The sequence below is a fragment of the Electrona antarctica genome (assembly GCF_951216825.1).
Source record: "Electrona antarctica genome assembly, chromosome: 7".
Lineage (NCBI taxonomy): Eukaryota > Metazoa > Chordata > Actinopteri > Myctophiformes > Myctophidae > Electrona > Electrona antarctica.
The window spans coordinates 27,149,468-27,175,753 of NC_136812.1; the positions used below are offsets into that span (position 1 = coordinate 27,149,468).

The window sequence follows — 26,286 nt, forward strand, 5'->3', positions numbered from 1 at the left end:
CACATCTTAACATAATTTAGGTGATCAAACCTTGTTTGATCAAACAAGGCAATCAAACAAGGTTTGATCGCCTATATTGGTTCCTTTAAACATCTTTGTCTGACTACAAACTGAACATTCTGTCAGGAAGCAGAGAGTATTACTATTATTGAGCCCCTGTTGAATCTCCACTGAAAACTCTCTGCCTCTGCCAAGCCTAATATTGCATTGTACAGCATAGCATATTTATTTGCATTTAAATATCAGGACTGAAAGAAATTGACTCACCGGTTGAATTTCTCTTCCAGCAAAAATACATTTCACTTCCTAGGTGAAATCCTAGGCTTTTCATAGCAATTCAAATTGTCGATACTGTTAAAGGCTTTTCAGACTAGAGGAGAACCCTTAAATCGGTCCACACCCTTATGACCAAGGAAACAAAGAACATTCAGTGACTCTAAAATTGGAAGTGAAAACTGAGTGTAACATACAGTGTAGTAATAATAATAAAAATAAACATTACGTTTCCTTTTTATTTAATACCACTTCACTGCTACTTAATGCATACTGATGCACAGGTCCATACATCACTTGCCAGCCTCATCTGAGTCTATGTGTTGGTAATCTTCTCAAGCCCACAATTTGGCATTATGCTTTTTAGGTTTTACGTCCTCTACAATACTTGAGGAAATCATATTATTAAAATAAAAAATCTGCAGGGAGCGCATGTTAAAAAATAATTTCATATTCAGTATAAAATAAAACCAGGTGAACATGACGTCATGACTTAAGATAACATCTTCAGTAATGGTTTTGTTGATCAGGAGACACTTAACATGGAGACACTCAGTCGGCCATTTCCCTAGGGACGAAGGTATTACAAGGACACACTGCGTGCGTGCGTGCGTGCATGCGTGCGTGCGTGCGTGTGTTCCTGCGACTGCATGAGTGCGTGTTTTAAAGCTGGCTGGCAAGGGTGGAGCCAATGATGTTTTCCAAAGTATTCACCTGAAAGACAGAAGCAAAAGAGAGCCTTTTCATCTCTGTTGACAATGACAGCCAAACTTCCAATGACTCACTGGTGAAGTAATGGTTTAAATTGCCAGCATAAAAGGCTATATGGCTGGTAAAAGTTAAATCAATAACACAGAACAATATAGTGTGATGTCAATAAAGGGAAATATTGCAATGTGATGATGGGACTCTATTCAATATGCTCGCTCAACTAGACCCACCCTGTTATCAGCGTAACATTTTTATGTGCATCAATGGATTTGATTGACAATTCTCTTTATATCTTGTGCATGAATCTAACATAGGGGATCCAAAAGGAATCCATCCAAAGAGACCCAAAATATAGCAAATATAGGCACTCTAACAAGCTCACAACGTGTATTTTTGCTACTTCCAAACATTTTCAAAAAGTTTAAAAATGCTTGACCATAATGACATGCCCAAAATAGGTACCCCATGTTGGCCGTGATTAAACTGGCACGATTACCTTATGCACTGAATTTGAATTGAAATTGGAAACCTGTCAACCTAATGAATACATTTATGAATCGTGCTTCGTGCACATGCATTGATGGTTGACTGATGGACTGGTTATCTGATCTGATTGACGTGCACTTCTGGAATGTGAGGAGCACATCTTTTATTTTACCTGGTTTCCTTCTCCCACCGCGAGGTCCTTGAGCTTGTAGACGCCAACCTGTCCGTTGCTGTCTCCTACTAGGATGCAGTCTGTCTGGGTTGCAAACAGTAGTGAGGTCAACGTGACCCCAGGGCCAGCCAAGCACACAATGGTTGGATCCAGGCTAGTAGAGACAGGCAGAATGCATGGTGGTCACATGGGTCTATGGCCTGGATGTTTTAAACACTTAACCCTCTGTACCATGTAAACTGCACATGAGTTGTCTATACTCGGTGCGCTCTACCAAATCTCTTTGCCAAAACTAGCCCTTCAAGCTCATGACATGTCGCAAGCTTGTGATCTGCTATTTTTGGCAAATGTTCTCCCCAGAATAAGGATGCTAGGATTAAGTTGTTAAACACTTTTGGGTATGTATATAGTATATAGATGTATATAGATGTATATAGATGTATAGGAGCCATGGGTGTGCCACCAATATGCAAGCATAGCCAGTAGGCAACAGTACTGTCAACGGACATGATACACCTAAAGATAACACACCCATTATTAATTACCGACTAGTGTGTCAGGCATGCCCAAATATGGAGTGTTGTGATGTCAGAACAGGCCAGCTCCATATACAGTATGGACCCTGGGCAGGGGCCCTGTACAGAGCCCGGACAGAGGCCTTTTGTGGCGGTTCTGGACAACCGTGGGTCCGACCGACTCGACACCGGGCACTGCACTCCCTATGGGGGTGTGGAACGCGTGTGTGAGAGAGACACAAAGTCAAACAGAGCAAAAAAGAGACTCACATGCTGGATCCCAGGTCCCAGATCTCTATGCCTCCCTCATTGACGGCACCAAACACGGAGGCCCATTTTGGGGACCACGTGACGTCATAGACAGCCCTCTGGGCGGAGGTGAATACTAACACGGGTGTGAGCAAGTCCTGCCTCCACATCTGGATGGTCCAATCAGAGGAGCAGCTCAGGAAGATATTCGGGCAGAACGGAGACCATGTGATCCGATATAGAGGCCCCTTGGGGTGAGCAAGAACATTTAGTCCTTTTGACTTGAGAAAATGTTTCAAAAGTTCCAAAGTTATATAAATCTTTTTAACTCTTTGCAAACACCTTTGCCTTGCATGATATCAATTGATTGGAATGAACTGAAAAATAAAGAAACTTCCATAAGGGAGCATGCAATCTTTGGGAAAAGGACAAAAAAAAGACATACCGTAGAAAGAAAAACAGTACAAACACACAAAAACAAAACATTTGAATTCCTCATACATTGGCCATGGGCTGGAGGAAGAAATCCCAGTTTTCCCACTTTTTATTAAACTTGTTGTTAGTTTGTGTTAGTTTTTCCATGACGTATTTATTTCCCCAATAATGTACATCCAATTGTCTTTGGTGCACTGCACTGACAACTATTGTTGATAAATCGCTACAGAAGCCGGATAATACTGCCAGTAATAAGGGAAAGATGACTGTTATATTAATAAGTTATACCACATTTATTGGAAGTGGATTTTTAATAAAGGTCTATTCTGAATCGAATGACAGGGCACCCGTGGTTGCTGTGAAAGTCACAAATTGCCTTTTTATATTTTGATTTAGTACAAGTCAATTAAGTTGTGTGTCTGCTGTCTAGCATAGTCTGCTCTCTGAATGTGTGACCTACAATGTCCTAGTGCACAATTGTTTTGTAAAGTATTCCATACATGATAATGAAGTCTTTCTAATGTTAAGATAAAAGGCGAGGGGTCATTTAACATTACGTCAAGACGGAGTGGTCTTGCTGTTTAGCAATATTTGGGTGCACACACACACACACACACACACACACACACACACACACACACACACACACACACACACACACACACACAGCGGAGGGATTCGGGTGGTATTACAGCTAGAAAAACCCTAGCGTTTTTTGGGCCCTGGGCGAGTGGGCGTGGAACGATCTACAGACTAGATAAAAATTGGCTTCTTTGATCCCCCTAGTGACTTTTAAGAGGATTGCCTTGGGCACACTCTCCAGCCATTGCTCCTGCTTTGACGAGTAGCAAATGCTGTGATCTTAGTTTTATATTAGGTTAGTAGTTTCATGATGTATTGTTCTTATTAGTCTTTTTATTAGTCTGTATTTGGTTAGCTACTTAGCTAACTCTCTCTGAGCCTCCCTGGTAGTAGGTTCTTTGTATTACGGATGTCATGTCCTGTATTTGTTGTTACTGGCAGAGCTGTGTAACATTTATTTGCCTCTTCTCTTGGCCAGTGCGCACTCGTAAAGGAGACTGGTCTCAATGTGATTTTACTGGTTAAATAAAGGTTAAATCAAATAAAAAGCTAGTGTTTTGTGTTTTATAGATTGTTCCTAAAACCCATCAACCTACATGTATACAGTGCACTTGGCCTATCAAATTCAATTCGCCTGCACTTTATTGATCCCGCAGGGGGTAATTGTTCTGGCAGCCAAGATACTGTAATATAAAGGTAAATCAAAAATACAAAATGTTCCATGCAAGATAGAAGGATCTCAGGATCAAGCACAGTATACACAGCTGTTACTGGGGGTTATATAGAGAAAGGTTTGTAAAACTATTGAGTTTCTAAGGAGTTTCACTCTTCCCTCATGTTATGAGCTGCATCACAAATTATTTATATTTGACATATGGTTCAGACATGGAGAGAGACATAAATGGCTTTTTGAACACAAAGTATTTGCATTTACTGAATACAGTCTTGTCCTACTGAAAACCTGGATTAAGCGAACACAGAGAACATAGAGAACTTAATTAGTACTCTCAGTATTCATTCATGTATATTATAGCGTTGATTTAAATGGAGGTCAAAATGGAAGTGTCAATCTTTACACATTCAGAGTTAAAGGGACGGCGATGGATTATAGTACCTTGTGTCCTCTGTACGTCTCCAGAACCTGCTCATGGTAGGAACATGAACACTTATGGACCTGGCCGTCCTCAGTACCAGCCAGGTAGATGTTGGATTCCTGGAGGAACAGTGCAACTGGTGTGATGCTTGTACAGCAAAACAATGAGCATTTATGCAGGTCAGGAAACGTGCAATCGACTGTCTTTATTTTATGCCATATACTGTATACCATTAATGTAAACTATTTCTGAGGACTCTCTGTATCCGTGAAAGGAAAATATCCATATCTCTGCTGTCTGGAAGAAGCCACTTAACTAATTTTTCAGGAAATTAAAAAGCATCCAGCACAAGTGGAGTTATGAGGTTTTTGTCGAAGCACCTTTTAATACTTTTCATTGGTTCATAATTATTTTAATCAACACACAGACTTTAAGGGTGTTCAACTTCAATAGCATTTATGATAATAATAATAATAATAATTATAAGTTGAGTTAGGTGGTTTCTTCCGGGCTGCAACGAATATTGTGTTTATGTGGTGGGAAGCGGGCGGTTATGTGTAAACATATGTATTTATGTTTCCATACCGCCGGATGGAAATCAAAACAGAGGCCTGGGGTGAGTCTTGAAATCAATGTATTTCTCTCCTTGTCTTTGAGCTGCTTCTTAGACTTGTCATCATGTGTTCTCTTCAGCTTCATCAGATCTATAGCAGAGGAACAAACAAGTCACTGTCACTGTTAGAGGAGATACAGTATATGTTATTAAAAAGAGCCAACTAGATCAGCGCTTCTTAAACTTTTTTGGATCCGGGCCCACTTAAAGATCTGGAAAGCGTCGCGGAATTGCAATATCCCCCGGCCCACCAGTGTGCCCGGGCTCCCAGGTTGGGCCGCATCGCTGATGTACAGTACATGGTGAGTTCTGGTGGAATAACTTGATTGGACAGGACAAGGCATTGGCACCCAATCAGGACTGATATGTTGCGTGTGCTATGATAGGTTGCTTATATTATGTTGCATTCTGGTTGGTGGAATACTTAATGGATTACAGTATATGGTGGGTCTGAATACACAATACAATCTTAAACTAGATAATGAGTTGATTTATCCATTGTAACATTTTACAGAGTTAAATTATCACTCAGGATTATACACTCAGGGCCCTATCTTGTGATATCTATCTATCTTACTACTTATGACTCATATTTGAAAAACATTTCAAAATAGTTCAAAAAGCCAATCTACAAGCTCACAACGTGCCGATGTAGATCAGCTATTTTAAATATTTTACAATATTTTTTTGGCATGGCTGTTTCGGCACTCTGCCTGTGGTGTCGTGCCTATACAACCGAATCACTGCCATGCTACAGTACCATCAACTCAAATCTCTGGTGATGTGGCTAAGCCTCTGTTTTATTTTTATACAATACCTATGCAGCTGAGGCCTTTGTGCATGAACCACGTGCTGATCCTGCCATCTGCAGATACAGAGATGAGAGCTTCTCCCTTGTCATCCCCTGATAAGCCCGTCTCTTGTTCAATCCACTTGACCTGCCAAACTGGACTGGTGTGCTTATCGGCACACTCACTACACGCCAAAAGAGTAGATATTTAGTCATGTCAATGTTTTGTTGAGTGTGTTTTAAAGTGTGTTTTAAAGTGTGTTTTAAAGTGTTATTATTTTCACTTTTTGTTAAATGCTGTGTAGACATAGTCTATATTGTTAATAGTAGTATTTCCAAACGATATAAGAAGAGAAGGGGAGGAATCATAATTCCCCATTTCAGTTTTTTGGGGTGTTTTGTCGTTATGATTCTAAGCCTGTGTAATAGTTTCTGCATATTGCACTATATCCCCTGAAAAGGGAAACCTATGGCAGCCAGTCAGTGAAATACAGCAAACAGTTCTTCACCAATCACCACAGGAAAAGCTACTGCATTTTGGATGGAAATATGATTTAGTTTTTACAGTGGATGTGCGTAATTCCTTTTTGATTACACCTAATTAACCTGAAACAACACATCTGTGGATGAGGTGGAAAAACAAAGCGTTTCCCACAGGGTCATTAAATGTGTTTGCTGGCCACTTATTTCCGGCATAATACATTTTCCTTTTTCCCCTTCCACGATAAGCATCCTGTTTTCAGAATGTCAAAGACACAACCCAGAATGTGCTTGGCCATATAATGTTATATACTGACACTGTACACAGTATTTTGAAGTGCTTAACTTATATATGGGGAAATATGCTTTTCTCAATATGCATTACATATCATAAATCATGTGCAAAGCTGTTTTAGTTCTGTGCTGACAAGCATCAGCAGTATACTCACACTGCTTATGTCAGGGCTTGTATGGTATGAAACATTCAGTCAATACATTTAAGAGGAGGGAAATCAAATTAATTATAACAAATGAGCAAAGCTGGGGGTGACATTGTTTTATCATGTGATTATGCTTTAGGTTTCAACAATCAGAACTATTGATTTGACACTTTAGTTGATGTGCAATTTGTCTTGCCTAATTGTGAAGTGATATTCCCACCTGCTGACAATAAGTGAGACTATAGCCCTTACCGGCAGACAATAAATGCAACTTTAGCCCCACCTGCTGTCAATAAGTGATACAGTTTTTCAATAAGTAGCCTTGCCGAGCCATGAGGCCCATAGGGCAGGAGCCTATCTCCTGTTTCTGTAGCGTGAGGCAGCTTGATGTACAAGTACACCCCCTGGACATGACGCTAGTATGTCGCAGGGACTTACCCCCAATCCAACCCTTGATGCTGAGTGTCAAGCAGGGAGGCATTGGGTCCCATTTTCAGAGTCTTTGGTATGACCCGGCCGGGGATCAAACCCGACCTCCCAGTCTCAGGGCGGACACTCTAACCACAAGGCCACTGAGCTGAGTTTTTCAATACTATGTTACAATTTTCAATATCCAGAATCAATCAACAACCTCACCTGCTGTCAGTGAGAGGTGTTTTCTCTTGGCTCTGGACATTGTAGGAAGCTATGCTGCCATCATGCATGCCCACAGCTAGCTGGCTGGCATTCCTAGCTGAGAAGTCCAGAGCAGTCACACCACTCTCACAGTGAAAGATACGCTCAGGCCACTGCAACACAGACACAATATAAACTCTCCAATGGGCCACTTTTGCTTGTCTTGACTCTTAACATCTAGGAGGGAGGCATACTGGTCATACTCGTATAGTACAGTGCAGTATTTATGCTGTTCTAGGGTCACCGTGAACCATAGCACAATTGACTGGCTCTTGGTTGTGGTGTGATTGTTCCTTTTTCATATGTAACCTACTAAAGTAAGTACTAAATCTCCTGATTTATTTATTTCAACTGTCATATGGACACATTTAACTGGAACATAGATGGATTGGTAACAGAAAAAAAAATCCATAATAACATACCGTGGGATTTTTGAGAGACCAACAGCAGACTAGGCCTGATTTCTGTTCTTTGAAGTCAAACTGACCATAGCCCACTGCCAGGAGATCCTTAGACAGTAAGCACAAACACATAGAGAGACATTATAGCTTTCTGCTATCATGGTAGACAACCACAGAATCCAGCGTGAGCTCTCGACACACAACACATTGGGAAGTGATATGTTTGGGGTAATGTCTCAAGGATGTTTGTAAGGACAATTCCCCTAATCCTCTGGGTAACAGGCGAGGTGATTACCGGGTTTTTCTTGTTCCATGCCATACTGCTCACATTTCGTCCCACAGTGAGTTCGCAGCTGAAAGCCCAGAGGCGCTCCAGGGCTGGAGTCAGAGGACTCTTGCCATCCTCTCTCTGCCCTGCTTCCTTGGCCTTCACCACACTGTCGGGGTCTAACGATAATCAATAATATGATAAATACTCAATGGTTAAATGAAACAGGCAGACAAAATGCGTTTTGCGTTAGCTAACAGTACCTTCCAGTGTGGGTAGCTGTCTATAGGCAGCCAGTTTGGTCTGGAAAATATTTTGTAGAATGGTCCTCTCCATTACTAACAAGCTCTGCTGGAACCTCTCTGACTGCAATATCAGTTCTGGGTTTGTCTCATCGGCCGCATGTGCCACAAAAGTCTCCATCTCTGTCCGGGAGCTAGAACCAGTGGCTGGAGAGATATGTACATCAATGCAATACTAAAAGAAGCCTGTCCTGGAAGGGAGTTTCCAGACGTAAACATAGACGATGATGATTGTAAACAAACAATAAAAATAAAATAGAAATAATAATAACCGAAAGCAGAAATCACCACTATACAGTAGATGTTGTATGTCAATGCATTGAATAACTTTTTAACAAGACTGTGTTATCTAAGTTAATATTGCGGAATCATTACACGAGAAAACTTGTAAGCTTTGAACAGACTGCACTGTTACCTTACCTAAACTGGTAGTGCTGACAACTGACATGGTCTTCTCTGGGCCTCTACTGGCATCCATGATGGCCTGTGGAGCAGCCTTGTCTGGGTCAGAGGTCAGACCTGCTTCACCCTGCTCAGCCCCACAGAAAGTGTCATACATGTCCCAAACAGTAGCGCTGGTGGCTGTGGACATAGTGTGACAACTAAATTACAATAAGAAACACATGACTGCCAAACTTTTAATGTACTGTACATAGAACATAATTGCTTTGGCTCATGGTTTCTTGATGACCCAACATACAGTAAAACCATTTAACTCTTTAACACATAACTGCTGACAAATATGTGGACAACCTGCATTGCACTTAAATTAGTGCAATGCACATTGTAGAACAGTCATTCGGACAGTGAATTAGACATACATGTACTATACATTCTTGGGTTGTACAGGATTGTACCGTACTGTTATACAATAAAACCCTCACTGTTAATTAAGTCTGAGACGGTAAAGATGCATTTGGGTCATTTTTTGTGTCATGAGAAAAAGTGTACTGAGAGGAGAATTATCCGGACAAACCTGCATCCACCTTAGAAACATTGTCAGTCTGGACCTCTTTGCTTTTAGGGGCCCCGTTGAATGTCTGCATTGATCGTTCCACGTATGTGTCGTTGCCTATCCTATTCTTACAAAGCTCAACATAGAGGTTGCTTCTCTCTCTTAAGACAGTGGGAGAACAGCTTGTTAGAAGTGGCAACAAACAATAACATTATGGCACATAACTTCATCAGAAAGAGATCTATTCCAAAATCATTAGGCGGTATAAAAACTTAAAACAGACACAAGCACCCCTGTAAAATGTCATTCACACACACAATACATTAACTTCAGTTGAACTTTCATCTTTAAGAACAAGTTTGTTTTTGCTCCTGTAGTTATTATAACTACAGTTCAGAAAACAGATAGAAGAGGACTTTACACACTTTATCGCCTCTGCATCATCAGCATCCTCTGACACGATGACGTCAGACATGTCCAGGTGTGAAATGGTGTCTGTCTCCGAGATGTAGCAATCAACCACCACATCCAGCATGTCTTCTCTCAAATGCTCCTTCACCTCCTCTCTTCTCACCTGTACATCTGTCCAAAACAGTTACGTTCTACTTTATAGAAACTACTCTGTATTTGTCATAGGTGAGCAGCTTCCATTCATTCATCAACAAAATGTTATGCATGCCATGTACTTTAGTTACACCCTACTGAATGTTATTTGCAAGATTCGGCAGGCTTTGCTCATGGAGTTAAATGTACGTATAATACAGTAGGCTACAGTATACTTTATAAATGTATGGATCTGTTCAAAATTAAGTATACTAACTATTTGATCATGTTCAGGTGGGAAAGCAGCTGAGGAAAAGAAGGTTAGTATAGACACTTTAGACAAATCCTATAGCGAAACAGAAGGCAACATTATAAACAAAACTGGAAGTACATGAACCTGTGAGGCTTATGGATGTGTCTCTTTTATAGGATGGGTCTTCAATCTCCTCAGTCATTGACTCCATCGTAGATAGACTTGATCTGGACACTATACTGCTACCAAAAATGGACCTGGAAAACATTGCAAACCTCTTAACCCTATACACTTTTACATCTATTTGCAGAAAATAGCTTATAGATTGGCTAATGCCAAAATTGTTTGCCTATTTTTGGAGTGCTAGGGTTTATGTGGTCAAACTGAAATATCAAGATGCTGGTTAAATTATGTACTGTATATTATTTTTGCTACAAGTGTACTGGAGGAAGTTCATAAAAGTAATGTTTTGATGCTGAGAAAGGATGTGCCACGGTACCGCCTATTTGAAACTCAGGTCAGTTTTTACTGAGAACAGAGGGTTTTACGTGGATAACCTGGTAGGCCCAGAGAAGCTTGCATTGGTTATGGTCTGGTAGAGAAAATCTGATGCAGTGCCAGCAGAAGTGTCGTTGACAAAGACCCTGCTGAGTTTGGCCTGCGGGACCCCTGGTTCTGGATGGTAGAGGGTCTGAGGAGTGACGTCTTTGCCATGTTCATCAAAGACCTGCAAGATCAATGTGCTGGTATAAACTGCTAATAATACCATATGATGTGTCAATAGTGTGTTACCAGACATAAAACGCACACCAGTCTTAGTAGTGGTGTCAGCTCACGGCAGAAACATCTAAAGAGATAAGTCTAAAAAAGACAAAAGAGTGGCCGCACACACTGATAGCCAAAGTGCCGATTATTTATTAGGATGCATCCTAAAAAAAATCTGCACTTTGGCTATCAGTGTGTGCGGCCACTCTTTTGTCTTTTTAAGACCAGACATAAACTACCACTAGCAACATATAATACTAGTGACTAGGGGTGTGCCGTTACATTTTAACAGCGATACGATAAGCATCACGATATTATTTGGTTAATTATGGCGATACGATTTTATGATTTTAAATCGATACAGTAACTATTTAGCATGTGAAACATGTGGATAGATAGTGCAGTACAGGTTATTTATGAGAAAATGTATGAATATAGATATAAATAAGTGAACACAGTGATTCTCTGGCACTTAGACATTATATTTCAACACATGGACAAACACGTACCCATACCTTGACATGAACACAGAGAATACACACATGTATCGATAGACCAAGTGTAGCGTTATTGAATGGTAGTGAGAAATTAATTAAACCCCTCTTTTTGTTTTTCTTCTCAACATTGCTAAATACAATGCACAAGTACTTAGTATTGATACAATCCATTTGCATTGCAAAACGATACGATACAATAAGTCAAACGATATTATTACATTTCAATATACTTCGATTTTTTTAATTAAAATCGATTTTTCGATAGTTACTATATAAATAATTTACACCCCATAGTGACTACTACATACTGATGCTGCTGCTACTACTACTACTACTAGGCTACTACTACTACTACTACTAGGCTACTACTACTACTACTAATAATAATAATAATAATAATAATAATAATAATAATAATAATAATAATAATAATAATAATAATAATAATAATAATAATAATAATAATAATAATAATAATAATAATAATAATAATAATAATGTTATTTATTTTTGTATAATAAATTACCTGGATTTTTTGTCTCTGTATTTGCATTTTATCCATAACTTTGCTGTCAGCAGCCAAACTGAAGCTTTTGTGGGTTGTACTGCGGTTGACTCGGCGCATCCCAGATACTGAACCATTCATTGTCCGGGAAGACCTACACAGTGTGCGACAAATACAAGAAATGTGCATAAGCAACCATTCATTTAATTGGTTTCTTTGTAGATAATTCTACTGAATTCACTTACGGCATAACCTTCAAGGTTGGTTTCTTCAGTTTTGATGACGTGATAGACATAATTATGGTCTTGCTGTGGGTGGCGCAGAAAACACGTCTGTAGTTTGTGGTGTTTATTTGACATTAGTTTATTATTGTCATAGTCGATTGCCATAGCAACACACCACATGGGTGGCGCGACAGCGCCCCTGTCTGTGAGAACAGTGTCATAGACACTTGGACCTTAGAGTTGGACCTGTCTATAAAGGCTCTGGGTTGGACAGTCACAAATCCCACAAAATGTACAACATACTATTGACAAATGTTTACTGCTGTGAGATACGAACGGCACCGATACTATATCGTTTCCCATTCTGCAGCAGAAGGAAACATTTTGGCATTCGTTCATGCATCATGCAACAAAAATAATATCCAGGAAAGAAAATACGCCGGACCTATAGATGGCGGTGTAGCGCACAATAGAGAGCTTTTTAGTGAGAATGTGCGAACGAACAAACGAAGGAGAATGGCAACATGGCAGAGCAAACTATGAATGTAAACTTGATACTTTAATCTATACTACTCCAATGATATTGAACATCTGTTTTGGGGGGTAAAAGGTGAGTTTTATTTTGCTTAATTTCTATGACTCGAACTAACGGCGCGTGGTGAGGATCATCGAACATTATCAAAATAAGGAGACTATAACATGCTGTATGCTGCTGCATTATGAAATCCCACTATTTTGTTTGTTTTGGGATATTTGACAGAACGATGCTGACCTTGAAGTCAAGTCAATAACATTCGTTTTGCAGGCCTATATGTCGTTGTGAACGCAAGCCCCGCCTCGGCTGCTCGACATTAATCATCATACTTAACTTCGGCGTATTCGCATATCAGTGGACACCATTTCTTGCTCTTTTTTAGGCGTCTTGGCACGCGTTGCAGGCCTACAGTTGTGTATTTTGTGCACAATGTGCAGTTCCCCACGTCACGGACTGTCTGACGTCAGTACTATGATATCATATTATATATCGATGACATATCACCATATATGGCGCCGGCCAGTCTATGACGTTTAGTAAGATTGATTGAATACTTTATTAACAGATTGCATGGACAGGCACAGGTACTATACAATACAAGGTCTGCTAAAAGGATGAAACCAAGAAAGCCTTTTGGCTCAATTCATCAACATTAATGATAGACAAATATAAAAACATCATAGCCTATAAACAAACGAGTAGGGAACAAAAAGGGCAAAAAGTATAGTACCAACTCGGGGTGGGGGCACACACATATTGGCTTGAGTGATTGATTCAATACTTTATTAACATTTTGCAGAAAAAAGGTACTAGTCTGCTAAGAGGATTTATAACCCAAGAAAGCACTATATGCCTTGTTTCCATTGGAGTCCTTAAGTTCATATTCAATTCATCTGAAGCTTAAAAGGAAGACAGATTTGTTTCGGTTCTAGACAAGCCGATTGAATTCCCATTTGGTACAATTAACAACCTCAGCTGGTGCAGCATGTGCACTGCATTTTACAAATAGAGACAAACAGTATTGTTGAGGGCCCTTCAACATCTGGCTTTGTGTGTTCCGACCGTGGCAAATTCAGGCCAAGTCATTGGCAAATGACGCCATGTGGGTCAATATAAATATACATCTTCACAACTGAGCACATGAAAATTGATCAGTACAAGGCACCCCTCGCTTCACACAAATGTTTGTTCTTTCTTTCTTTATAGGAATTCTCTGCATCTACCATGGCGGTCCTAATAAATCAGGTTTTGCCAAAAGTCCCACGGTGCCTGCCCAGAATCCTCTTTATTACATGTAGAACTCATTCAGATTGTTCTGGACATAATGCCACAAATCCTACACTCACTCAGTCCAAACCAAATACTCCCACACTCCTGGTTTCCCGGCTCTACCAGCCCTCAAACCTGAAGGATATGGTGCAGGACAGCCATTCTTCAACAGAGATGACCTGTAAGAGCCAGAGGCTGATGCAGCAGGCTGGTCTCATCCACCCCTCCAGCCCAGGGTGCTACTATTACCTCCCGGCCACAGTCCGCTCCATGGAGAAATTGGTATGTATGGCTATATGTGTAAATCTGTTAACCACTTAACCATGTATATATCTATGTATAGTATACTTATTGGTCTGTACTTGGACCCCCCCCTTTACAGGTGTACAGGTACACGGGTACAGACACTGGTACAGACAAAGCTGGTTATTGGAGTGGTTTGCACCACTCAAAAATAGCAGTTATTTCAGTGACTCTACAAGATTTCAGTATCCTAGAGTGTGTGTGTGCCACTAAATCAACATAGTTTTGATTATGAAATACTTTTATGACATACTTTTATGACTTTTATGACAATGTCTTCAAACAACAGGTGAGGCTTATTGACCAGGAGATGCAAGGCATCGGTGGTCAGAAGATAGACATGCCCAGCCTGTGTTCGGCAGAGTTGTGGAAGACCAGTGAACGCTGGGGCCTGATGGGGAAGGAGCTGTTCCGTCTGAAAGATCGCCATGGAGCTGACTACTGCCTTGGCCCCACACATGAGGAGGCAGTGACCACGCTGATAGCTCACCAGAGCACTCTTTCTTACAGGCAGCTCCCACTGCTACTCTACCAGGTATCTTGAAATCCTTTCATCAGGGATGGGATTTGGGGGAAATTAAGAGAATTGGATTTACTCAGATAAATCTATGAATCTGTGATTTGAACTTCCACCAATTCTTCATAGCTAGTTTTTAAATGAAATTAGTACAACTATCTATCCCTGAATGTATAATAATACATAATTATAATAATAATACAGTAATTTGCAATATAATGGGTATTGAGGTATACTGGTATAGACAACATATCACTTTAGCATTGTATGTGGTTAATGATTTAACTTGTTTTTTATGCAGATCACCCGCAAATTCAGAGATGAGCTAAAGCCGAGGTTTGGTCTGCTTCGAGGGAGAGAGTTTTACATGAAGGACATGTATTCATTTGACGTCAGTGAAGAAGCTGCCTATCAGACCTATGAGTCAGTGTGCCAGGCCTACACCCGGCTCTTTTCACGGCTGAGGCTACGTTGTGTCCAGGTGCAGGCAGATACAGGGAATATTGGGGGTAAACTTTCCCATGAGTTCCAGTTGCCAGCAGACATTGGTGAGGACAGACTGTTAGTCTGTGGCACCTGCTCCTTTTCTGCCAATGTAGAAACCTTGTCACCAGGCAGGACTGACTGCCCACAGTGTCACTCTGGCACATTGGTGGAGTCCAAGGGTATAGAGGTGGGCCACACCTTTTACCTGGGCACAAAATACTCTCATGTATTCAATGCCTACTTTAACAGTTCCCAAAACAAGCCTGCCATCACTGAAATGGGCTGCTTTGGTCTTGGAGTTACCCGTATTCTCGCGGCAGCCATCGAGGTGATGTCAACAGAAGAGGAACTCCGCTGGCCAGGACTGTTAGCCCCTTACCAAGTTTGTGTTATTCCCCCAAAGAAGGGCAGTAAGGCAGATCAGGCAGCGAGTTTAGCAGAAAATCTGGTGCACACTTTGGGAGGAACCCTGCTCAGTTTGAGGGGTGAGGTGGTTTTTGACGACCGTACCCAGATATCAATTGGTAAGAGGCTGAAGGATGCCAACCGACTTGGCTACCCATATGTCATTGTGGTGGGGCAGAGCGCCATGGAGGAAATGCCCAGGTTTGAGGTGATATGTCAGCAGACTGGTGAAACAATGTTTCTTAGCGTGGATGGACTGCTAGACCTTCTAGGTAGAGTGGAAACTATATAAATAAAACTGGGGATGTAAGTGAATAAATTCTTTTTTTGTGTTGTGTACATTTGTGCCATGATGTGGGTTTAATTATTTAGTGAGGGTCACGGTGGGAACTGGAAAATGACTGAAAAGGTAAAGTTGTATTGAGACATTGAGTTGAGGAAAGACCTGGAAGATTAGAAAAATGCTTTCAAGTCATGAAACTACATTTCACCAATGCTCAAAATGTACAGTATTGATAACAATTCCAACTGATATATTTTAACAATGTGACTGTATATATTTTGAAGTATATTTTCCGCAAATATACTTTTCGGTGGTGGGGTGACCACCGAACTACAACATGACGTCACGAGCCGCGGTGAAGAGCAAACTACCGCCCCAGCACTAATCTCTGTTTTTAAACACCACCACTCAACGTTATTTCAGCTCCGGTGGTCACCTCACCACCGAAAATCCAGACTATGAATGAGCCTATAGTCTGGATTTTCGGTGGTGAGGTGACCACCGAACTATAACATGACGTCACGAGCCGCGGTGAAGAGAAAACCGTCAGCTCCGGTGGTCACCTCACCACCGGAGCGGTGGTCACCTCACCCAAGGGGCCAGTGAGGCTATTCAACGTTGAAGCTCTGGGTCCTAGTGGTAGGAGGAGGGACTACAGGCGGACCCGTGGATTCATGACCGGGAAACCCCGTGCAGCTGGGCTTTAACGTTGAGCGCTCGGTTGCCCTACGTCACCCAGGACCTCAAAGTTGAGGTCCGGAGGAGGGACTTCCGGCAGTCTTCCGGGTGCTTCAAAACGCCACTGAGCAACTTCCACTGACATGAATAGCGGAGGGGGCGGAGCTTCGCGCCAGATCAGTCTCTATCCTTTTATATACTCTATGACCTCACCACCGAAAATCCAGACTATGAATGAATGAGTAAAAACAGAGAGAAGGGCTGGGGCGGTGGTTTGCTCTTCACGTCATGTAGTTCGGTGGTCACCTCACCACCGAAAATCCAGACTATGAATGAGCTAACTTAACGCTTTAAGGTTGTAGCCTGGCTAATAAGCCAGACCATTAAGGTTGCACGCCGTGTCGGATAATAGCCGATCTACAAGCTCACAGCGCGTTGCATTGAGACACGGTGTGAGCTTGTAGATAGGTTATTTGCGGTGCGCTGACACTGGCCTTCGAAGCCATTTTATCATGGGTGCAAAATTGCACCAAAAACAGTGGAAGACGTGTTTTAGGTTTATGTCCTAGTGCAGATTTTCTTTAGAACTATGGTTAAATACTGTAGTGCAGGACTTGAGTGCAGTGAACTGCAAGAACCAGTGAACCACCATTTCATGAGAAACGAAAATGGGACCCCAAAATATTACTAGTTCCCGTTCCACAAAAAGGAACCCGAGAGAAGAAAGCGATGGGCGCTAGCTTGTTGCAGAGTAGATCCAGTCACGAATAAGTCATGGGAACCAAGACACAAAGTAAAGCATGTCTACATGTGTTTTGCCCACTTCATAACAGGTAATTCATTTTACAAATAAAACATCTTGTCAGTACCAAAGTGGAAAGAATAATTATACTGTTGATAACATCAAGTCAGAGAAATACCTTTTATAATGTTTCACTTTATTTGTGAAAGAAATTATGAACCGCTCTATATTCAATATTCCGATGACAATAATGACTAGAGTGTTAACTATTGGGTCTCTTTAGAACAAAAGAAAAAAAATGAAATTGACACAACAGTGAGTTGACAGAACCATTTTTCCTTCCTTTTTTAATAATTAATTAAAGTCCTTGATTTAGTAGTGAGTTTCAGTTTTCTCCTTGGAGCTTCAGGTCAGGCTCGCCACAAATCTCTGCAATGTGGCAGACTTTGGCTCCCTCTAGTGAACAAACTGCCACGCCTCTGCGAGAGCTAACTGAGGGGGAACTATTGTAGCCACACTCAGTTTCCATACGGATGCATTTAGACGCAGTACAGTTTCATTCACATGTAACAACTCTTATTCATGATGCTGATGTAAACCGCTGATGTAAACAAGAATTACGCAGGGGTGTGCATTGATTGAGCTATATTACAGTGGTATATTATAGTTGCTAAGCTGCTTCAGAAAGCTTTAGGCTCTCTGAAAGAACTAAAAGAAAACATTTGATTATAAAGACAACTTAACAATTAGGATTGGTCGAAAATGGCATCGTCGGCACCGCAGGGCGATAGCGATGATGACATGGACGGATTCATGGAGAAATTCAAGGAGCAAAAATATAAAAATGCTTTCAATGAAAGTAACTGGGAAGAGGTAACGTTTTACAAACCTATAGCACTTAACATATAATACCGTCGCGCTTGTAAGTTGAATGTTAAAGGCACTGCTACTTAAACTGCACTGTGCAATGTATTTTCCAGGAGTTTGATAAAGTGCCCATGTTCATGAAAACAGCCCCTGAAGAGATTGACTCAAAATCGAACCCCGACTTGGCTTGCCTTCAGTCTCTTATCCATGATGATGCTAGATCCCCAGAAGGTATGGATAGATCTCTCAAAGCATTTCAACGTTTAACATTTGTACTGTGGACTGAGCTGCATGCACATTGGACATACTGGAAACATAATTGTAATGCTTTTGTAAGTAAGTTCATTATAATTTACAAGCCGTAAATACTTGTGAAACTGTATTTGTTGAAATGTTTATTTGCTTTACATTTCCTCAGAGCATGCAACGAGTCTAAAGGATGAAGGGAATGAGTATTTCAAAGAGAAGAACTACAAAAAGGCAATATTGTCCTACACAGCAGGTTTGAAGAAGAATTGTGCCGACCAAGACATCAACACTGTCCTTCTCACGAACAGGGCTGCAGCACACTTTCGTATAGGTAGGGCATTTATCCTACATGCATAAAACTACAAGACATTATGTGCATGCATGCACATAATGTCTTGTGTAAAAAAATGTTACATTTGTGATGTAGATTCATGAATATAAAATATTTAGTCACTAACTAAATGTGCTCCCTCAGCAATTATTAATGCATTTGGGATTATCTATCTTACCCATATAACATCCCTATTTGCTATTCATATTTTGTTCTACAGGTAATATGCGCTCTGCATTGAATGATGCAACCTCTGCAAAGAAGATCAATCCAAACCACCTCAAAGCGTTAATCAGAGGTTTGTGGAAGCACTATAAGGCCAGCACGGCTCACAGAGTGGAATATTTAATCAAGAAGTGCTCATTATCCATTTTAACTGTATCACAAGAAAACTGTTCTTAGTTATTAATAGTCAAACGTATTATTAAAGAACCAATTCACCCATTTTCCCATAGGTTTCTTTCTTAATTGGTTCTGACTAATGCTCATTATAAGATGGTACCATTTCTGTCTATCTGTTCTGTGGAGGTCTGTGGACAGATGCTTACCAGATGCTTACCAGTGACCATACCATAATCTTTAGGCAGTTTGGGTAATTTCAAACAAGAACTTGTATATTTTTGTTGAGGGGCACTAGTCCCTCCAATGCATGTCTTTCTGAAATTACGTCACGTGGCAGCCACGTCAATGGACTTATGTTTGTTAGGGTAGTTATGTAATGTTTTGCCAGCCCAAGTCCACTGTTTGTTTAGGGTAGTAAATTACAACGTAAGACATCATCGGGGTGATATAAATACTGCCCTTGCTGCGCCCCTCACTTCACACCAGTGTGATTTTTAATTAAAGGAAGAACAATGGCTTCTATTTCAGCATGCAAACTTTCTAGGAAGAGAAGGGCTGCTGTGGATTCCATTTGAATCCCCATCAATGATGTCATTGTCATTGGTAGGCAGGTTACTGAACTGTCCACAAACTCCACGTAACAGCCCACTGAGACATATACAGAAACGGTTCAATCTTATGAGCATTAGTGACGACCAAATATACGAAGATAAGGTTGGAAATGGGTGAAGTGCTCCTATAAGTTATTAACCATATTCTGTTACCATAGGTGCCCAGTGTTGTATGGAGCTAAGGAGCTTTGCAGAGGCCATCCAGTGGTGTGATGCTGGACTGGAGGTCCATCCCACTGATAAGAACCTGCAGCAGATAAGAACAGCAGCGGACAAACAGAAGGTATTACCGGCGATAGTGCATCAGAATTGGCTTCATTGTCACCTCATAGGTTTACAGTAAAGTTGGACCGGATCCATTTAGTTTCCTTTCTATAAGCTCTCAGAGTTACAGACCTGTAAAGGTCAATTTGGAACCCCCTCAAAGTTCCCAGAGAGTCCCCCATTTTGAGAACCACTGTCCTAGTATCTTTCTGTTATTACACTGTTATCGGATCGATACTATGTATTGACCAATTTAAATTATGATTTATAATCATTGAATCAATGCAATATATATACATAGTATATATATACTGTATATAAATATAAAGGACTATTTTATAGTTTGTCGTTGCACAAAAATAGTGAAAATAGCCACTACAAGTTCACAATGCGTTACATTGCGACACGTTGTGACCCTGCAGATGGCCTCTATTTATTCATTTATTATTATTATTATAGTCGGATAAGCTAGTTGTCTGTCCGTTCAAAACCTTCAAGTACAAAGCTGGTCGCAGCTTATCACAGGTTATGTGCTTGTTTTCAGTTAATTACTATTAACTACTATTCACAATTCTTAGTACTATAAAGAATGGAGAATCCAGCTCGTAAATCTTAATGAGGTATTTAAATCAATTAAGCCAACTTTGTTTTCCAGAGAGCTATAGAGAGAGACGCCAGGAAGGCCAAAGTGACAGGAAAGAAGGATCAGAGTAAGAAAGAGGATCTGCTGAATGCCATAAAGGTGAGAACCTGAGAACCTTCTGTTATTAACCAATGTTGATAAAATAAATGCAAATCATATAATGAATATCCTTTAATCTGCTTTGCTAATTTAAGAGATTTTGTATTACTTTTTTGCCCTAATCGGAACAGGATACATTTATTTTATTTGTGGTGATATTGATAATAATCCATCCTGATCGACACAGTGGACAGAGTGTCACCCACTGTGTTTTGACTATTGAGGCATTGACTGTATACAAACGAATTCTGAGGTGCTCCAATTTTACGGAATGATAATGAAACATGTTAGCTTAGATGTGTTGGAATTTATTACATTTTTAACCAGTACTACATGTCATATTTTGTCAGCTTCCATTCCATGTGTATCTCAAACACACTCTTAGCTCGGAGTCATGTAAAACTGCCTGGCTGAAATGACAGAGGAGCCAGCACATTTTGTATTAAACTCCTCACACTGAGAAAAGTAATCCCCTTCGAAGTCCGAATAGGGCTACTCAGTCAGATTTCGACCCTGGACCCCTCAGATTTGTTTTCTATAATGTAATGTGCACTTTTTGTGTCATTTTGCGACTTTTCTTAATTTGATTCATGTAGGAGCGAGGTATCAAGCTGCTTCAGGGTGCCAAGCGTCCTAAGCATGACTCGGATGAGGCCAGGGGCCCCACAGGGGCCATGGCAGAGCTCTCTCTGGATGGCCTCAGCTCCCAGGAGGCCACAGGGGTTCAGGTGTCCCTAGATGAGAAGGGGATCCTGCACTGGCCTGTGCTTTTCCTCTACCCCGAACACCAACAGAGTGACTTCATCTCAACCTTCTGTGAAAACTCTTGGTATGCTGACTGTCTAGTGTTTAGTGGTCATTGGAATCCAATAGGCTTTTGTTACAGCTCATTGTAAATAATTGCAAGGCGGACAGTTATGTATTTATTTGTGGCGTTGTCAAAATAGCGGATTAAGTGATTTATGATTTGCTTTCAAGGCAAACTGAATTGCAATGATCTATGAAACTGAAATACCTCATAATCTAATAATCTGCTCATCTTTTAGTTTCTTAGATCACCTGGCAGTTATGTTTGGAGAGGAACTTCCACCTTGGGACTCGGACCATAAATACCTCCTGCAAAGCCTAGAGGTTTGTGTCTTTCAACTAAGATATATCAAAAATGTCATTGGTCAACAACATACATAATCATCATTCATTTTCATGACAAAATTGTTAAATTAGCACACAGGTTATTGAATTATGCATACTGTTTTAAAAAAAGTACTTTTATGAATTAATTTTCACAGCCATATTTGCCATTTCTTTCCCAATCAGCAGTTAGAACAGATCCTGTTCTGTCAAAATTGAAGTTGTTGACTATCTTGAGCTTCGTCCTGCTGGCGGTAGCAATGGTTCTGTCCTGGTTCTGTTAAATGCCATTACTTTAGTTTTCTTGGCATTGAGCTTGAGGCCATCTTTTCAGGAACATCATAGGCCCGGAGAATGTTAATGAGTTTATACCCACTCTCTCCCTTTGCCTATTACATCCCTCCCTCAAACCTTAACCTTGGTGTTAACTTAACATTGTGAATTATTATTGTACAACATAGAACTAAGCAGGGCAGAGAGAGACGGCACAACAGATAGAGATTGCTCTTGGCAAAATTGCTATATATTTTACCCTGTCATTTGGCTACCCACCAACAACAGGGTCAGGAGCCACAGTTTAAGAAAGGCTGTTTTAGGGGGCACGGTGGCACTGTCAGTAGTGCTGGCACCTCACAGCTAGAATGTCCTGGGTTCAATTCCCACCGGGGATGCTTGGGGGCGTGTTCTCTCCTCCGCGTCATCAGAGCCCATACCCTAGGTAGGGTTGGCAAAAGGGCCTTTCTGTGTGGATGTTCTCCCCGTGTCGCCTAGCCTAGGGTAGGTACCCTCACAAAAAACATGCAGTAATTCTGGATTCTAAACTGCCTCCCCCTATACAGCCGGGGCACCTGATGGAGGGGAAAGAACTGGTTGGAATAACATGTTCCTTCCACATGCTACGTCCAACCAGGGAAACTCCCTGGAAGCAGCTTTTACTCCTCATGCGTTGAAGGAAGCATGAGGTCAGTCCGTTGCTCTCCCCACGTTGGCAGAGCGAGTGTAGCGCCCAGGATTTCATTAGACTAGGTGAAAAAAGGTTTACAAAAAATGTGGGATAAATATTTAGAAAAAAAAAAAAAAAAAAGCTTCACCTGACTATACGACCTGGTCATGCCATAGAAATATTGCAAATTGAATTGTCTAGTCCACTATTCTTAAAAGGATCCAGAATAATTTAAGCATAAAACCCAGCTGAACATTCTCTAGTCTGCTATAGTCTGTTCTGCAAATTTCCTTAAATTGTGAGTTACTGGTAAAGTATAATGTATAATATTATATAGATTTAAGTCATTTGTACAAAAGTTATCTTGAAAAACAACAGTAGGTTTTGGTTCCTAGTTAACACCCCTGTCGCCATGACCCGTGGCACCGCAGGTTTATAGCTTTATATCAAAATCGACCGGCAGAAGCCAAACACATACCTCTACTGCGCCGGGCGCCCAGGTTGCTATGTCCCTCCAGGCACAAGGCGAAATGCGCGCGCAGCCGCGCACCCCATTGGAATCCACTCATGATTTCTTTCCTGCCTGTTTTCTCCAAAATCCGTCTTTTTGTAAAATCCGTCCGGCGTTCAGATGAGAATAGTGATTTTTGATCCCATTGCGGCCGACATATTACCGTTTCTGGCGAAAGATAAACAACATCGTCAGCTGCTAGACTACAATGTGCTTTCGGTTTCGTCTCTGTGAAGCCTGTGACACACACGGAAGGGGCTCATAATATGAGCCCCATGCTTCACATCAACTGTATATTATACAGTTGATGTGAAGCATGGTGCCGAGGTACCTAATGACCACTAGAGGGGGCAGCTCTCAAAGTGTTAAATGTTTTCTTTCTTTCCACGCCTTAGCTTTTCTTTGAAGACCGTGAGAAGCAGACATTGTACCAAGTTGACCCAGAGATGTCACTTTTGAGAGCACTGCAGCACAAAAGGTATGTGTGTTGCTGATGTGCTGTTTCATGTTGTCATTTATGGCCCCTACAGACTGTAGGAGTTTTGAAGTTGTCGGCGAGTCATCAGATTGTTATGCATTTCACACTACAGGAGTCTTTTTTTTAAAATCGACTGTCATTATGTCTGTATGGCTTTCACACTAAACAATTGATAGCCGACTAGGCATCACACACTGCAAGAGTTCACCAATATGCGATCCAGACCCGATACATATAGGCTACATTTGTGTTTTTATTCCAATTCATTTTGACATCTCACAAATGTGCAGGATGTCGTGATACAAGCGCGAGACCGACACAGGACGCCTCTCTCTATCTCTCTCTGCGTGCACAAAGTCCAAACGTTTTCTCTGCACTGTTGATTACGATGCGGTTTTATCAACATTATTCATTATTCAACATTATTCAAGTGAAATGTGTGTAGACTATTTAACAGAAACATTGGGCTATACCAATATGTAGGCCTACGACACAGGGATTTACCCAAGGAATAAAAGGTTATATATATATATATACATATATATATATATATATATATATATATATATATTATCATCTGATCATCTCGATACAGTCGACAGACAGTGTCAGTGAGCACAGCTGTCCTGTGCTCTCATTGGCTGTAATACAGGCCTTCTCGGGACGCAGTCGCAACCCCGTTCATACTGTATGATGTCCAGTCAGCGAGAGAGCCAAATATCAAACCTGCTAGATATTCAGAAATGGTCGGGAAGGCGTTGGCGAGCGCTTTTATCGGCGCTATATCTTCTCGCAGATCCTTACACACACAGCGAGCAAAACCTTGGCGATCAAAGCCCGATCTTGCGTCAGATCGGGAGTTTTGTCGGCGAACGCCAAAAATGGTCCCAGACAGCATAATCGGAGCAAATATTGTTCAGTGTGTACGAGCCATCAGTCATCTTACATGCTATACGGGGGACAATCCCCTGACCGTGGCCATGTGGCCATGAAATAAACCCATACTGAACTTACATGTGGAAATACAAGTCGGATGTCTATGGACTACCATCAAAACTAAACTCAAAGGTATGACTTCTCCTTTCTGTTCTTTTGACAGGTGCTTTGTCAAGGTGGGCACGCCCAGTTTCATTGTACTGGTGAAAGGGTCATCATTCTGCAAACAGTTTTTAACAGGACAGACAGTAAAGAGGTTATAAGTACAGTGTGTTCCTCAGACATCAAAAAAGACGAGATAGAAAACCTGTTTTGTTATCATTGTGAGATTACTCATTGTGTTACAGTCTGCACGTTTCCTTCTAATTATTTAATGTCAATGACCTTTCCAAAGGAATTGTTTCCAAATTAAGTAAAAATGTATAACTGCGAACATATACCTTGCATGGTAACAATGCTGATACTAATTAATTTACTGTATGCAACACCTGTTATTTGTATTGCGCTTTGAATAGTAATTACATAACAAAGCCTGTACAATGAGCAATAATGCCCACACACAAAATAATGGATACAAATAATTAGATTAAAGTTGTTAGCAAGACATTATATACACACTTGACTTGAGAATGTTTTTCCAGAAGAGCTTTAAAGATAACACTGACATACTGTTGCCCATAAGTACCTAAGTCATGGATCGCTGTACTTCATAGTCCTCCGACTCCTCCCTGAAGATCAGCTTTGGGCTCATAAAGTGGTTGAAATGTCATATTATCATTGTTTAGTCCCTATTGCAGTAGAACTGTGCATACTGCTGCTAGGTCCTTTCTTTTCATGACCAATCTGTTCATTTTCCAACTAAGCCAATTCCTCATAAAAATAAATGTGTATTTGAATCTATTGCAGAAATGTCTTATATTGCATAGAAATAGGTTCATTAACATCCTTGTCAGTTATTTTATCAATCTTGCGGCATCAGTAACAAGTTGGCCTCGTGACAAGGACACACCAATGTCAATCACACTGCCACCATGAGACCTCACCAGCCAGACTTTAATCACAAACTCGATTTGTTTCCTTTTTCTTTTAAAAGATATTGTTTGTGGCTTTCGCCTTTATTTAATTTTTTTGTAGAGGGATAGAATCACAGTAGGCTGACATGAAATGGGGAGAGAGAGGGGGGGGGGGGGGTGACATGCAGTAAAGCCCGTCAGGATCAGGAGTTGAACCCTATGAGTCGAACCCGTGGCACACTGCCAGACTGGTTTTTCCAGCCTGGACCGCTGAACCACGGCCCAGGCCACAAACTGGAGTTTTAAGACATAGAAATGTGTTTACTTTCTGTACTGTACTGTGTTCAATATTGTATGGTAAAATATAATCAAATCTTTCTAGTGCTTACATGATTTTGCATAAAGATCCCTCTGTATTTACC

At 40.9% G+C, this 26,286-nt stretch overlaps 3 protein-coding genes across 4 annotated transcripts; 2 read left to right on the top strand and 1 right to left on the bottom strand.

Annotated features, from left to right (window-relative positions):
* Positions 1-859: 859 nt before the first annotated feature.
* dnai4 (dynein axonemal intermediate chain 4) lies at positions 860-13,226 on the bottom strand. 2 transcript variants are annotated; one of them, XM_079505870.1, is made up of 18 exons: positions 13,001-13,226; positions 12,250-12,312; positions 12,026-12,158; positions 10,795-10,964; positions 10,382-10,494; positions 9,867-10,023; positions 9,463-9,602; positions 8,907-9,068; positions 8,448-8,633; positions 8,212-8,363; positions 7,938-8,024; positions 7,477-7,628; positions 5,948-6,105; positions 5,103-5,221; positions 4,538-4,636; positions 2,428-2,654; positions 1,643-1,796; positions 860-987 (listed from the first exon to the last, which is right to left on the bottom strand). In XM_079505870.1, exons 2-18 carry the CDS (start codon positions 12,297-12,299, stop codon positions 937-939), a joined length of 2,310 nt encoding a protein of 769 aa, XP_079361996.1. In that variant the 5' UTR covers positions 12,300-12,312; positions 13,001-13,226; the 3' UTR covers positions 860-936. The 2 variants fall into 2 exon arrangements, with proteins under 2 accessions (XP_079361996.1, XP_079361995.1); XM_079505869.1 differs by lacking the exons at positions 860-987; positions 1,643-1,796; positions 2,428-2,654; positions 4,538-4,636 and having other exon boundaries at positions 4,976-5,221; positions 10,376-10,494.
* Positions 12,705-16,434, top strand: pars2 (prolyl-tRNA synthetase 2, mitochondrial). Its single transcript, XM_079505871.1, has 4 exons — positions 12,705-12,838; positions 13,970-14,314; positions 14,625-14,870; positions 15,154-16,434. The coding sequence occupies exons 2-4, from the start codon at positions 13,988-13,990 to the stop codon at positions 16,033-16,035; spliced, it is 1,455 nt and encodes a 484-aa protein (XP_079361997.1). The 5' UTR covers positions 12,705-12,838; positions 13,970-13,987; the 3' UTR covers positions 16,036-16,434.
* Positions 16,435-17,968: 1,534 nt separating this feature from the next.
* ttc4 (tetratricopeptide repeat domain 4) lies at positions 17,969-25,751 on the top strand. Its single transcript, XM_079506923.1, has 10 exons — positions 17,969-18,319; positions 18,427-18,544; positions 18,732-18,893; positions 19,114-19,191; positions 20,005-20,129; positions 20,766-20,852; positions 21,449-21,681; positions 21,899-21,983; positions 23,833-23,915; positions 25,015-25,751. The coding sequence occupies exons 1-10, from the start codon at positions 18,209-18,211 to the stop codon at positions 25,112-25,114; spliced, it is 1,182 nt and encodes a 393-aa protein (XP_079363049.1). The 5' UTR covers positions 17,969-18,208; the 3' UTR covers positions 25,115-25,751.
* The last annotated feature ends 535 nt before the right edge of the window (positions 25,752-26,286 follow it).

Excerpts from the sequence above, each read along its gene's own strand:
- dnai4 (XM_079505870.1), bottom strand. The coding sequence starts at position 12,299 with ATGTCTATCACGTCATCAAAACTGAAGAAACCAACCTTGAAGGTTATG. Across the intron at positions 10,024-10,381 it reads CACATCCATAAGCCTCACAG|ATGTACAGGTGAGAAGAGAG; the intron begins GTTCATGTACTT and ends TGTTTTGGACAG. Across the intron at positions 2,655-4,537 it reads AGACGTACAGAGGACACAAG|GGGCCTCTATATCGGATCAC; the intron begins GTACTATAATCC and ends GCTCACCCCAAG.
- pars2 (XM_079505871.1), top strand. The coding sequence starts at position 13,988 with ATGGCGGTCCTAATAAATCAGGTTTTGCCAAAAGTCCCACGGTGCCTG. Across the intron at positions 14,315-14,624 it reads TCCGCTCCATGGAGAAATTG|GTGAGGCTTATTGACCAGGA; the intron begins GTATGTATGGCT and ends TTCAAACAACAG. Across the intron at positions 14,871-15,153 it reads TCCCACTGCTACTCTACCAG|ATCACCCGCAAATTCAGAGA; the intron begins GTATCTTGAAAT and ends TTTTTTATGCAG.
- ttc4 (XM_079506923.1), top strand. The coding sequence starts at position 18,209 with ATGGCATCGTCGGCACCGCAGGGCGATAGCGATGATGACATGGACGGA. Across the intron at positions 20,853-21,448 it reads ATCTGCTGAATGCCATAAAG|GAGCGAGGTATCAAGCTGCT; the intron begins GTGAGAACCTGA and ends TGATTCATGTAG. Across the intron at positions 21,984-23,832 it reads ACCTCCTGCAAAGCCTAGAG|CTTTTCTTTGAAGACCGTGA; the intron begins GTTTGTGTCTTT and ends TCCACGCCTTAG.